A 13,319-nucleotide genomic window follows, 5' to 3' on the forward strand; every position below is an offset into this window, starting at 1 on the left:
AAAAGGATTGTTTAAAAATATATATTTTTAATTTTCAATGATAGAATATAGTATTGCCATCAGTATTACATGCCTATACCAAGTTTGCAGTCGATACGACATTGGGAAGACGGTTAAAATTGAGTTACAAGATTTGAGGATACAACAGACAGAGTGAGTTAAATAAAAAAAACGTGTAAAATGTTTTAATATCTATTTAAATTGTAATGATAGTATATAGGCTTGTCATCAGTATGACATAAGTGCACCAAGTTTGCAGTCGATAGCACATTGGGAAGTGGGTAAAATTAACTTAGAAATTTTTTTTAGGTTATGACAACAGACGGAGTGAGTTAAATAAAAGCGTGTAATAATAATAAAAAGAGCAATGTTTGTTAGTATTCACGGACTTTTGAATGCGTTTAAGGATTTGCATTTATAGGGCACTCAAAGTGCTCTCCATCGTATCTCATCTCAACCATTTTGATACCCTGCTGCAGTCCGGCTAAAGATGCTCCCCAGTGGCAGCTGTCCCTGTGCGGCACTCAGCGCACGCAACACTGGCCTGCATGTGGGCTTTCATCTGCCAGTAGGGGCCAACGTTGCTATCTGGTTATTCCCAATTCAGTGATTTTGCGAGTAATTTATCAAAACTAGCCAACGCATGTGTATCAGCTTACGCAGTGTACAGAGGGTCCCACTCCAACCGGGTGCACATCTGCAAGAGAAGGAGCCCGGTGTGTTGACACAGGTTCCTCCATGGGAGCATGGTCTAGAGGCACATTCATTTACATCTGCAAAAACACACACACGAAAGGTCATGGAAATATACCCATCGATGTAAAACGTCCGGTTAACTTTTTTTTACAAAAATACATTTTGATTACGACATTTCTACTAAATGGTATTATACGAAATTAACATACAGTACATGTAAGCATGTTTTGCCCCAAACTGACATTACGTAGAATATGTAGTAGTAATGTCACCAAGCATATTGTTGCCTCTATAAGTATGTTGTTACCATTATAAGTACATAAACTACATCCACATGTTCAGAAGCATTTACCCCACAAACATTGATGTAATTAAAATGTTCCATTCACCTTCATCACAGTAGACGCCGGTCCATCCACTGGTACAATGGCAGGAGAATTTATTTACCATGTTTTGACAGGTGCCAGAATTTGTGCAAGGATTACTCTGGCACTCATCAACATCTGTGGGGAACAAAAGAAAACATGAAAATGGAGTAAAGGCTTTGAGCAGCATACAGGTCATTCTAATAATGATTTACTCATTCATCCACGAGGCCCCCCCCCCCACCAACCCCCCTAAGGACTCTTTTTTTCACGAAGGTCCTCCATTGGGATTTTTAAAACAGATGTTTTCAGGCAATTACTGAGTGTCTATACAAGTAGGAAACAAACCACTATAGCACCCAGCGATAAAGCGCACGTGACTCTTATCCCCGAAAGGAATCAAAACGTATGATAGCTATTGTTGGACTCAGTGTTATTCCTTCTCCTAGCGAGCCTAGGGTATGGCACCTTGATGCCCATGGGAAGGGAGCTTCACAATAGTTGTGCGATCCACCAACTCTCACCTCCACCATCCTGGATTACAGGTGTGCAAAGCAACCACCGCCCAGCATTAAGTTGTAACAAGTATGTAACAATTATTAATAGTACAATGGTACACATGTGTATCATGTAAAATGTAATGGCTCAGTCCAACTTATTTCTTTCAACTAAATTTTGCTGTACCAATGAAATTAATATCCTTAACAACACATCCCCCAAACCGCACTAATGAAAGTATGTTAAAACAAAAACCTATGACCAAGATGATATGGGGAATTAACAACGTCAAGTTCACTCATTTCGTGTCTATGTTATTTTATTGTGCAGTTCTGTTTGAGTACACCCCTCCCCCTCCTTTCCCTCATCTTTCGCTCCTGTAAAAATTCCTGATCGTTACCCCTACGTGAGTAGCGGGACAGTGAGCCCAATCACTCTTCCTTCGATCATGCTTTGTTTGTTTAAAGAAAAAACACAAGGGCTGTGGAACTGGGAAAAATCTCCGTAGTGACGGTTTTCACGTACCAATGCATCTGTGAGCAACAACGGGATCCTGCGTGAACCCAGGAGAACAGGAGCACTTGTAGCTTCCGATGGTGTTAGAGCATTCCTGCTCACACGGTTTAGGCTGTTCTTCACATTCATTCAAATCTGTATCGTTCAAGAGCACCGCATGCAGTCATCAGGCAATTGAGCTTAAACAAGACAGTATTGGCAATGTATCATGACAATTATTGCATTGCTTGCAACTAACAGCTATTCATTTAAATATGTATCATTCAGTAGCATTGCATGTAGTTATCAGGCAATTGAGCTTAAACAACACAGTATTGGCAATGTATCATAATAATTCTTATATAGCTAGCTAAGCAGCAGGTCCAGAGGTATGTTTGAGGGTACGTAAAGAACAATCATCAGATTAGAAACATAACATTTTAAAAAATGTTTAATCTTAAATGCTTTAAATAAACACACAGTATTACTGACATCTCCTCTAATGAATGGATACTAGGTGGGAGAAAGCATAAAAAATTAACCCGTAAAAACAAAGGTTTTCAATATAAATCCTTTATATGCGAGGCATCGGTTTTATTTTATTATTCATTTCTGTTTTTCTTGAGTAAGAGTTTCATTTTTATGAAATTGGTATTTTAAATTAAATATGAAAAAAAAAATTCCTAAAAAGTGGAAAATTTTGGAAAAAATTTTTCACGAAAATAAATTGTCACGCACAACGAGTCTATGTGCAAAATGTCAGCTCCATTGGATCATGGGAAGTGGGTTAAAAAATGACCGAAAGATTTGCACGGTCGTAAGCACGCAAGCAAGCAAGTGAACTTAATATAAAGGATTTAAAAAATTAACCCGTAAAAACAAAGTGTTTCACTATAAATCCTTTATATGCGTGGCATCGGTTTTATTTTATTATTCATTTCTGTTTTTCTTGAGTAAGAGTTTCATTTTTATCACATTGGTATTTTAAATTAAATATGATTTTTTTTTCCTAAAAAGTGGAAAATTTTGGAAAAATTTTTTCACGAAAATACATTTTCACGCAGAACGAGTCTGTGTGCAAAATGTCAGCTCGATTGGATCACTGGAAGTGGGTTAAAAAACGACCGAAAGATTTGCACGGTCGTAAGCGCGCAAGCAAGCAAGTGAACTTAATATAAAGGATTTAAAATTAACCCGTAAAAACAAAGTTTTTCACTATAAATCCTTTATATGCGTGGCGGCTAGAGTCCTCTCGTCCTCTGGCTTGAGATGGCTGCCACCTATGGGTCAGATGATTAAGCAATTGGTAATTCAATATAAAAAAAAAATCCTAAAAAGTGTAAAGTTATGGAAAAAAATTTTCACGAAAATAAATTGTCACGCACAACGAGTCTGTGTGCAAAATGTCAGCTCGATTGGATCACGGAAAGTGGGTTAAAAAACGACCGAAAGATTTGCACGGTCGTAAGCGAGCAAGCAAGCAAGTGAACTTAATATAAAGGATTTAAAAAATACAACAGATTGATCGTGCAATAGTATGTCAGCTGTGCTGGCAAATCCAGTTTTACCTAAGCAGTTTTGCTTGCTTTTATCAAGGACGTAACCAATGTTACAGGAGCAGGTTGGTCTCTTTGTGTTGGGATCAATAAAGCACCTTCCATTGGTACAGGCCAGTGTGCAGCTCACAATAGCTGAAAAATAACATACAACATATACAGTGCATTAACCTCCATACGGTATTGCAGTGTAATTGTTCACAATTCAAATCGTAACGTGTGTAATGAAACAGTACAGTAATGCATACACAATGACTCAATATTTTTACAAGCAAATTTAATGTTTTCTTAATATTTGACTGTAAATATATATAGTATGTTGTAAACAAATAATATATGTTTGTATGTACGTGCTTATACATTCAGTAAACTTATTAAACAGCTAACATGTGATGTTTGGGTGTAACGAGATGGCCAAAACAGATGAATGTGAAATGTAATGTTTAGATTACATTTTTGATGCAGGGCAATACTATATTGTACTCTAAATAATGACATTGATTTCCTTTATTCAAGCCTACCATCCATCCCACGATTAACATGATACAGTGAAGTCATTTTCTAAATATTTAGTTATAATTTCCAATTCCTATTCTCTATGAGCCGTGTCCTTTCTCAAAGACTTCGGCGATCATGGCCTTCTTCAATTTGGCTCTGTCCATGATATAATACTTCACTCTCAGTTGCATCCAATTGGTCAAATTGCTTATGCACTGGTGACCATTGCCTAGATTTACGATTCAAATATGTACTTTAAATCTTATAAAGGTTGAAAATATGAGCTATATGTAAGACTTTGGGTCAGTCACAGCATATATGGCAGCATTTGTATTCACATCTCTGAGGTACAGAATTAATATACACTGCCGTTCTTGTATTTGTTAATATTTCTATATTAAATTAAATCTGAATTAAACACACAGCAAACACATATTAAGAACCAGTCTAGGACACAGGAAGTGTGGCCAGCATCACACCTCACCAGCTTTGTCTCCCTGATGCTGGTGTGTGCTCACCTGTGATTAATCACACGTATGACACGTATAATTTGAGCACTCTGCTAATAGCTACGGGTAACCAGTTGCGTTTTTTAAATTATTATTTAAGTTAATGCAATGGTAATCAAGGATTGGGACCCTAGCCCCCGAAGTGCACAGTTTAGATTTGGGTGGATTAAGTGCCCTTTCAGCCGCGTGTTGTTACATTAGCTCCAATAATAATGTCTAACTACTCTTAGGTTTTTTCTGTAAAGTCACGTAGGTAAAAAATAATAAAATTAATAAAAGTAATAATAAATCACGACATTTTGGAAGCAACACAAGTCTCCGTCATCAGGTGGGACCGTCACAGCTAGATTTACTGTATCAAGTGAGGCAAAAAATTCCAAGATATAAGTTCTTAAATACAAGTTAAGGGGGGAGGAGGGGGGAGGGGCTTATCTGAATGTGGTAGCCAATGAATGGAACGTATTGGGGGGGGCGGGGCTAAAAGAGAACAACAAGTGCACATGCTAGAGGTGCACATGCTAAATTATTTTTTACCTACGTGACTTTACCGAAAAAACCTAAGAGTATGAATCCTTGCAGTCACGAAAGCTTCAAATCTAGAAATAATGTCTAACTGTTCAATTTACGTCAATCGACTGACAGGAGCTCGGTGGAGTCGCCTCGCGTTTTACGTAACGCGGGGTTGAAATGGCGCGTTCGATTAACTCGCACTTATTTTTGTTGCACATGCGCGCACTATGAATGGAAATAACGAGCGCTTATTTTTGTTGTACATGCCCGCACTATGAATGGAAATAACGAGCGCGTTTGGGACGCGACGCAGACGGAGCGCGCCTTGCGGAGCTGATCGCGAGTCGGGAGGCAAAAGTTGAGTGGCGTTGATGCCTCGAAGTGCCGCAGCATCAGCAGCAAGCAAGCGGCAAGCAGTACTGACAACCACCACACGTGGGGGCAGCATCAGTCAGCAATCTCCTCCACTCCTCCCCTTCCACCACTTAGTATTTGCGCGGAAAATCGGCTTCGTGGCGAGTTCTTTAATCAGTATTACGAGTGTTAATAAACTTGTTTACTTTGAGCTATACAACTCGAATCAATAGCTATAACGGAGTTGAAAGATGATGAGTGCGTTTTGGTTTTGAAAAACGGAATTCGTTTTTGCAATTGCAAACACTTGGTGGTAGTGGTGTTGTTGCGATGTAGAGCTGTACATTGGAAAGGCGCACGATGGCTGATCAGAGCTTGGTTTCAACATTGAGCGAGCTAATGGGGCTGAGCAGAACATGCGCTATGGAAGCGGTGACATTAATATAAGAAACAATAACTGTTTTTGATGTTTTGTCAGTTAAATTTGATTTATCTCATTGACGTTGTTCATAGAATTCGATGTTAAACGAAACGTGTAAGTATTATGATGAACTCGGACGTTTAGGAGGGACATTATTAATGTTTCGGGCAGATGTTTCTATGTTAAATGTTCCTAGATATCATCGGCTATTGTCACAATTGAGATTTGGGCGAATTTCGTGATGAGAAATTGAACTGCGGTATTTCGACGCGGGGGGGGGGGAGTGTTTCTTCTGATCGTTATTGGGCGATTAAGTACAGGAGGAGAGGGGACAGGGGCTGGACCGGCTCTACTAATTTTTATACAAATATTTATTTTAAAGGCTACGTTGACTTTGGGGAGGCCTGGGTCGAATTTGGATATCGCCAGCCGTCGACGTGCATTGCCAGGAATTCGACATTTGCCACTATTGCAACCAATCACCACTCTATACATTGTATGTATGTAGTGCCTGAAATATGTGCCACGCGCGGGAGTCGGGGGCACGTGTGCGCAGAGTACAGTGGGAGCATGCGAGGTCGAGGTTGTTTTTGTCGTCTCGATGCAAGGAGGCCAGAGACGGGTAGGGGGCAATTAAGGACACAGGGCGCTGATTGGCTGGGATTTGTTATTGTCTAAATGCTAAGTGGCGCCGCGTGGCGGGTGCCAGCGAGGGGGGGGGGGCGTTGCGGGGGATGCCACCTGATTAATTAGAAATTAATTGGCTTGGCCATAAAGAGAGGGGGGTTTGAAGGAGACGGGAGTTCGTGCCTGGGAGGAGAAGAAGAATGTTGGAGCGGAAACAGCGGAGCCAGAAGCAGTGAAGAAGTATAGGGTAGCAGTGGAGAAGTATAGGGTAGCAGTGGAGAAGTATAGGGTAGCAGTGGAGAAGTATAGGGTAGCAGTGGAGAAGTATAGGGTAGCAGTGTGACGGCGAAGCTGATAAAGAGCGGCTGAACTGTGACTGAGAGAGTGGAGAGGAGAGTCGACAGAATGAGAGACGCGGAGCGAGCGAGGCCGGCGGAACGCGGCGGCGAGCGAGCGGAGAACGCGCTGAAGGAATGTTGATCGGTATTAGCGGAATAAAGTGAGGAAGAAAAGCAAGAAGCTGTTATGTCGAGTTCAGCACTACATGTATACACACACCATCATTACTTTTACTTCCAAAACATAAGTAAATGTTTCCCTTTACTGTATTTTTCTACGTTAACATTTATTGGAGCGGAAGAAGACTACATTAAAATGTTTAATACTGTCACGTAGAATATTTAGCTTTGCTTTTATGCGATTTGCAAGTTACAGGCAACACAATCCTACAGAAATGTTAAACATTACAGTTTGATGTGCGTACTAAATGTTTAACATATCGTATAGTGTACTCATTGTGGTAGCACCAACAAGAATAAATACAGTAAAAATACCCACGGCAAATGGAAAATAGGGTCCCGATTACACCAGAAGATGCGTGTCTCAATCAAGTGCACTGTGAAACAACCTGGACACATTATGCGCAGAATAAATTGTGTCGTTAACTCACGCTGACAACTTATGCCATCTTGCTGCATCTTGAAGCCACCGAAGCAGCTGCAGTTGTAGCCCTGGCTGTTCTCAAAGAGGTTCAGCTCATTGCATACCTGAGCGCATTTGTTGTTCCCATCACTGCACTCGTCAACGTCTATAAAGTGAACGAGAAGTGAAATTAAGACGAGGCATAAAAGGACAAATTAACGCAATTGTATATACATTTAAAAAAAATAACTATCTCGGCACACGCTGGATATCTAAAAATATAAACAGCTGCACACAGTATATCCTCTTATCTGTAGTGATGTTGTTGGGGAGATTGAATTTTGTGGTTGCGATTAACCACACATTTACTTAACGTATACATTTTACAATAGAAAACCATAGGGCCATGGATAATAGGGTTCCACAAATCCTACAGCTTGTGGATAATAAGAGTTGTGGATAATCGGGTTACAGATCATAGTATTTATACTTTAATTAACACAGTCATCCATTTATAGATACCCAACTGATGATATCTGACTCCATATACGTGACTGTAATGTTGATAACAGGACACGCTAAATGTTAATGAAACAGTGTAAATCTACAGAAGTGTGTGTACTGACGGCATTTTTGGGTATAAATAATCAACAAGTGCAGCAGAACACCAATAATTCCAACTTTAATATTCTACGAATCCTTGTAATTCGCGGATAATTATAATTGTTGGTTCGCGATGCCCTTCGGTAATTCCGCGGCAAACCGCGGTGGATTCAAAATGCTTCACGAAAATGGAAATCGCGATCCGTGCAAGCAGGTGGGGCGAACGTGGGGACTGCTCTGTCGAGGTTTTTTGAGTAACAAAACGATACGCGTTGATAACGGATTTGCACAATTTGGGTCTGAGAAGAAACGAAACCACTCGCGGATGAATTTAGGCACGGTTCCCCTGTCATGCGCATATTTTTCACGGATTAATGGAATATTTCATCCTATTATCTGCATCACAAAACCGCATGGGCGCAAAAGAACACATTGCACGGATTGTTTGGTCAAACCTGCGCGCTGTGCTGCTGATTACATGATTTTTGACATAGCCTCTCAAATCAACACGAATTATTGGATTTCTGATGTGCTGTATATGTGCAAACGAATTGCTGTAAGCATTGTGAAAGCAACCTCAGTTACTACTAAAAGGCTACAGAGATAAGTTACCTGTTCTTTGCGTCACAGATACCCCATCATTGGAGTTATTCCCATGATCAATGGTTTTCACGTTGATGACATAGATGACACCTGCTCTCAAATTATCAAACTTGGCGATGAGTAACCCATATGGACTGATGGAAAGGGCAGAAACGTTTGCCGGAGAGATGAGCACCGAATATTGTGCCACGTCGCCCTGAGCGCTCGTCCAGACAATTTCCAAGGACTTGTTGGTCACTCCTTGACTGGTGAAGGTCAAATTCCTTGCATTCCCTGGAACTGATGAGTACAAAACGATTTAGTATGGCGTTAACTATGGACAGGAAATTCAAACATTTGTGCCCTTCAAACCAGCATCCGGTTTGATAATAAGACACGTCCCGATGTGTGTTGAACTTCTTTCGCACCCTACATAGCCAACCATGCTAATCGGTTGTGCACGTTGGTAGAAGCTATACATTAAAAACTGGAATGTCACTGCCTCAATTTGTTGCTGTTGCGTGTTGTGGTTGTTTTTAACACGCGCCAACACGTGTTAAAATGTACTAACTCCAACAGGGGGGAAATATCACAATAGATGATATACCCTTATACAGTAAATGAATAAGCACCTGTCTTCATGAAATGATTTCATCACTCCATCTCCACTAGTTTTTCCTTGTGGTGTGCATTGCTCTCTTTTGGCTGGCGCTCCGTCACCAGTTTTGTGAATCGGCCATGCATGCTCACTTTATTCAACGGTTTTATTTAACTTCACTTGTGTTTGTCGTGGTCAAATCTTGTAATCAAAAGTTAGTCTACTTCCTGCTGTCCAATCAATTCCAAATATTGTACACGTACTCAGCTCCGGTGACAATGCACGCCTATGTGAAAATCGGCATCAATTCATCAATTAATTACCTCCTTTCAAGCAATTACAATTTTTGTATGGACGGAAAATTAATTATATATTTTTGTGAAGGTCAAAAAAACGCCGCGGTCCCTAAACTGTGGAATCTACTCACACAAAACGCAGGCGCCATTGACGTACTGTACTTCTCGACCGTGAGTTAAACGAAGTTAATAAAAGCGTTGTTTAAAAAAAAAGTTTTTAAAGGAGTGTATCTTCAGTTAATCTGCTGTGTTTTCCTTTAAGAGGTGTTTTTGGGTTAGATCGCGTAAATATAAATGTGTCGTTTAACCGACACCACCCGACACAGCCATTTAGTAAGGTTTGTCACGTAAACAAAACGTGGCAATTAGTTACTACTTCAGCACATCGGTGTGTTGGAGAGTAAACCCCATTGATATTTACGTGATCTAACACAAAACACTTGTTTTATGTATAATATTGGTCGCGAAAGTCTACGTATTAAACGGGTTTGTGTTTGTTCCCTCATCCAAATGTGCCCTCCCGTGACGGTTTCAGTCTGTGAACATATCCCTATGCTTACCCGTCCATACATCAAAGATAGCAGCAAAATATATGGAACGCTTTTTTTAGTTATACATCTGTATCTCCATTTATCAAGTTAAAATTCACAAGAATTGCTCTATTCTGATGTCTTTCATTCATCATTTTAATCCTGATCCACTTGCAATGATTACCCTGGGTATATACAACACAAAACAACACAAACATGTGCACTGTGCATACAAAATGTTTTCGGGGCTTAAGCATTATGCAAACCCGCCAGTTCCTGAAGAATTGCAATGTGGCCATCTTGTATTAAGTTGAGCTAATTTGTCTAATCAACAGACAGAGAACGGTATACCAAGTTTGTCATTATTGACTCAGAAGAATATTACACAGTAACCTAATTAATGCTCATTGCTGGCAGGCCTACTTCTGGAAAGCTCACATTCGTTGGCTATTCAGTCCCCACTTCTACACTCTGGGGATACCCATACGATTACCTCAGAAAACAATAAATTCAACTCTGTAAATGACGAGTAATTTACAAATTTGCTTTTAAATTGTCTCTCCAATAATTGTATTTTGTTTTGGACACGTATACGTGAGTTTTCCTGACGTTTGTTATGAGTATAACTTGTGGCACTCTGCAAGTGAAAGTTTCTTGTAGTTTTCATTGGTATTTATAATGCCTATGTTAGAAAATCTAATATCGTTAATACAGGAAGTACTTCCTTTATTAAACACGTTCACAAAAATATCTTAGGTGCTATGTAAAGAATATAATTATTTTATCGCCTTGACTTCTTTTCAGATGTAGTGAGTGTTGGGGTTTGAGAAGCAATATTGTACAAATCATGATTGAAATACAGTATATAACATTTATGGTATTATATATGATGATCATCATGTACGTAATCTACTGCATTAGTTTTAAAAAAAATCATACACATTACGTTGATTTTTCATATACGTATTCTTCTTCGAGCATACTTTTTTTGCAAATACTATACAATAGTTATGTATCACACTATACAATAGTTATATATTCTAACCATCGAACAAAGACGATCACTGCATTGCGCGCTTTCAGATGCACTTCTGCGGCCGTCTGGAATGCTCTTCCGATATTAGGAAGCCACTGCAGCTGTGCACTTTTAAATCTAGATTGAAAACTAATTTCCTTGGAACTGCTTTTTGTATTTAGTTTATTGTCCTTTCCCCGCACCTCTGATTAGCACAGAAGTTCAACATAATACATATTTTTGTGTACAATATTGACATTAAATAAATGTCCCTCAAATCGGCTAAAATGGCTTCGATGTAGTTGGAGTGTAAATACCTGTCCTCGCAGTCACAGACACTCCTTCACCAGAGAGATTTCCTTTCCCAATGGCTTTCACAGTGATGATGTATAGGACTCCGGGTCTCAGCCCACCAAACTTGGCATTGAGTGAACCATTCGGGCTAACAGCAATGGAGGGTGAATCTCCAGGAGAGATTAATGCTGTGTATCGTTCAACATCTCCCAGAGCACTCAGCCAAATTACTTGCAGAGATGTGTTTGTTACTCCTCCACTGGCAAGAGTTAGATTTCTTGGCAAACCTGGTACTGGAAAGTTGCATGTAAATAAACAACATACATTATGGGTAACCATCTTAGATGGTGCTGTATTGTTCATTGTAGAAGTTGCATGGATATATGACGTAATATATACATTTTAAGCACTTAATATATATTTCATATCGCCAATGAATTTCCCAATTGTATTATCATAAACTTGTCGTGGAATGAACGTAGATATAGGCGAGCTCTCACATTATCTCTAGAGGGTTAGCCACATTTAAAATTACCTATGGGATATTAATGTTATTATGGAATAATATACAATTCACACGATAATTTATGCAGCACAATAATTGGTGTTCACATTGAGACCATCAACCGACTCCTGTACATTTCAGAACCTGGTTTAACAAACGGTGGATATCCACATTTTAAATCGAGATCTTAACACTGCTAGCGGAATAGTCAGGCATAGGTCCTGTTTACATAACATAACTAACCTGGAGATGTTGTAGATGGCGATGCTGTTGTGATTTGCGATGTTGAAGATGTTGTTGTTGAAGATGTTGTAGTTGGGGTATATGTTGTTTGTGACGCTATTGTGGTTGGAGATTTTGTTGTGGTTGATGGTGATGCTGTTGTGATTGTTGTCAATGTTGTTGGTGATGCAAGTGTGGTGGGGAGAGATGTTGTGGTTGAAGATGCTGTTGTGATTGTTGTCGGTGTATTTGTGGTGGATTGTGAAGTTGATTGGGTGGTAGTTTCTTTTCTTGTGGTTGGTGTGGTTGTCTGCGGTGTGATTGTTGTCAAATTTACAGTGGTTGTCTCTGTTGTCGGTGTATTTGTGGTGGATTGTGAAATTGATTGGGTGGTAGTTTCTTTTCTTGTGGTTGGTGTGGTTGTCTGCGGTGTGGTTGTTGTCAAATTTACAGTGGTTGTCTCTGTTGTCGGTGTATTTGTGGTGGATTGTGAAGTTGATTGGGTGGTAGTTTCTTTTGTTGTGGTTGTCTGTGGTGTGGTTGTTGTCAAATTTACAGTGGTTGTCTCTGTTGTCGGTGTATTTGTGGTTGTTTGTGAAGTTGATTGGGTGGTAGTTTGCAATGTTGTGGTTGGTGTGGTTGTCTGCAGTGTGGTTGTTGTCAATTTTACAGTGGTTGTCTCTGTTGTTGTCAGTGCATTTGTGGTGGATTGTGAAGTTGATTGGGTGGTAGCTTCTTTTGTTGTGGTTGGCGTGGTAGTTTGCGGTGTGGTTGTTGTTAATTTTACAGTGGTTGTCTCTGTTGTTGTCGGTGTATTTGTGGTGGATTGTGAAGTTGTGGTAGGGGCTTGGATGATTGCTTCTGTGATTCTGGTAGATTGTTCTGTTGAAGTCGATAGTGTGGTGGCTTGATGTGTTGTGGTTGTCTGCGGTGTGGTTGTTGTCAAATGTACGGTGGTTGTGTCTGTTGTCGGTGTATTTGTGGTTGTTTGTGAAGTTGATTGGGTGGTAGTTTGCAGTGTTGTGGTTGGAGTGGTTGTCTGCGGTGTGGTTGTTGTCAAATGTACGGTGGTTGTCTCCGTTGTTGGTGGCGTATTTGTGGTGGATTGTGAAGTTGTGGTAGGGGCTTGGGTGATTGCTTCTGTGAATCTGGTAGATTGTTCTGTTGAAGTCGATAGGGTGGTGACTTCCTTTGTTGTGGTTTCCTGCGGAGTGGTAGTTGTCA

General features: G+C 40.0%; 1 protein-coding gene across 1 annotated transcript in view; it reads right to left on the reverse strand.

Annotated features, from left to right (window-relative positions):
- The window catches only part of LOC144942649 (uncharacterized), an 82,420-nt gene that overhangs the window by 36,932 nt on the left and 32,169 nt on the right, over positions 1-13,319 (reverse strand). The window contains exons 15-18 of the mRNA XM_078869446.1: positions 12,322-13,170; positions 8,666-8,852; positions 7,479-7,616; positions 5,391-5,546 (exon numbers count right to left, since the gene is read on the reverse strand). Of these exons, the coding sequence (XP_078725572.1) occupies positions 5,391-5,546; positions 7,479-7,616; positions 8,666-8,852; positions 12,322-13,170 (1,330 nt within the window). The remainder of the gene's footprint in view (positions 1-5,390; positions 5,547-7,478; positions 7,617-8,665; positions 8,853-12,321; positions 13,171-13,319) is intronic.

This window comes from Lampetra fluviatilis, chromosome 28, assembly GCF_964198595.1.
Source record: "Lampetra fluviatilis chromosome 28, kcLamFluv1.1, whole genome shotgun sequence".
Classification (NCBI taxonomy): domain Eukaryota; kingdom Metazoa; phylum Chordata; class Hyperoartia; order Petromyzontiformes; family Petromyzontidae; genus Lampetra; species Lampetra fluviatilis.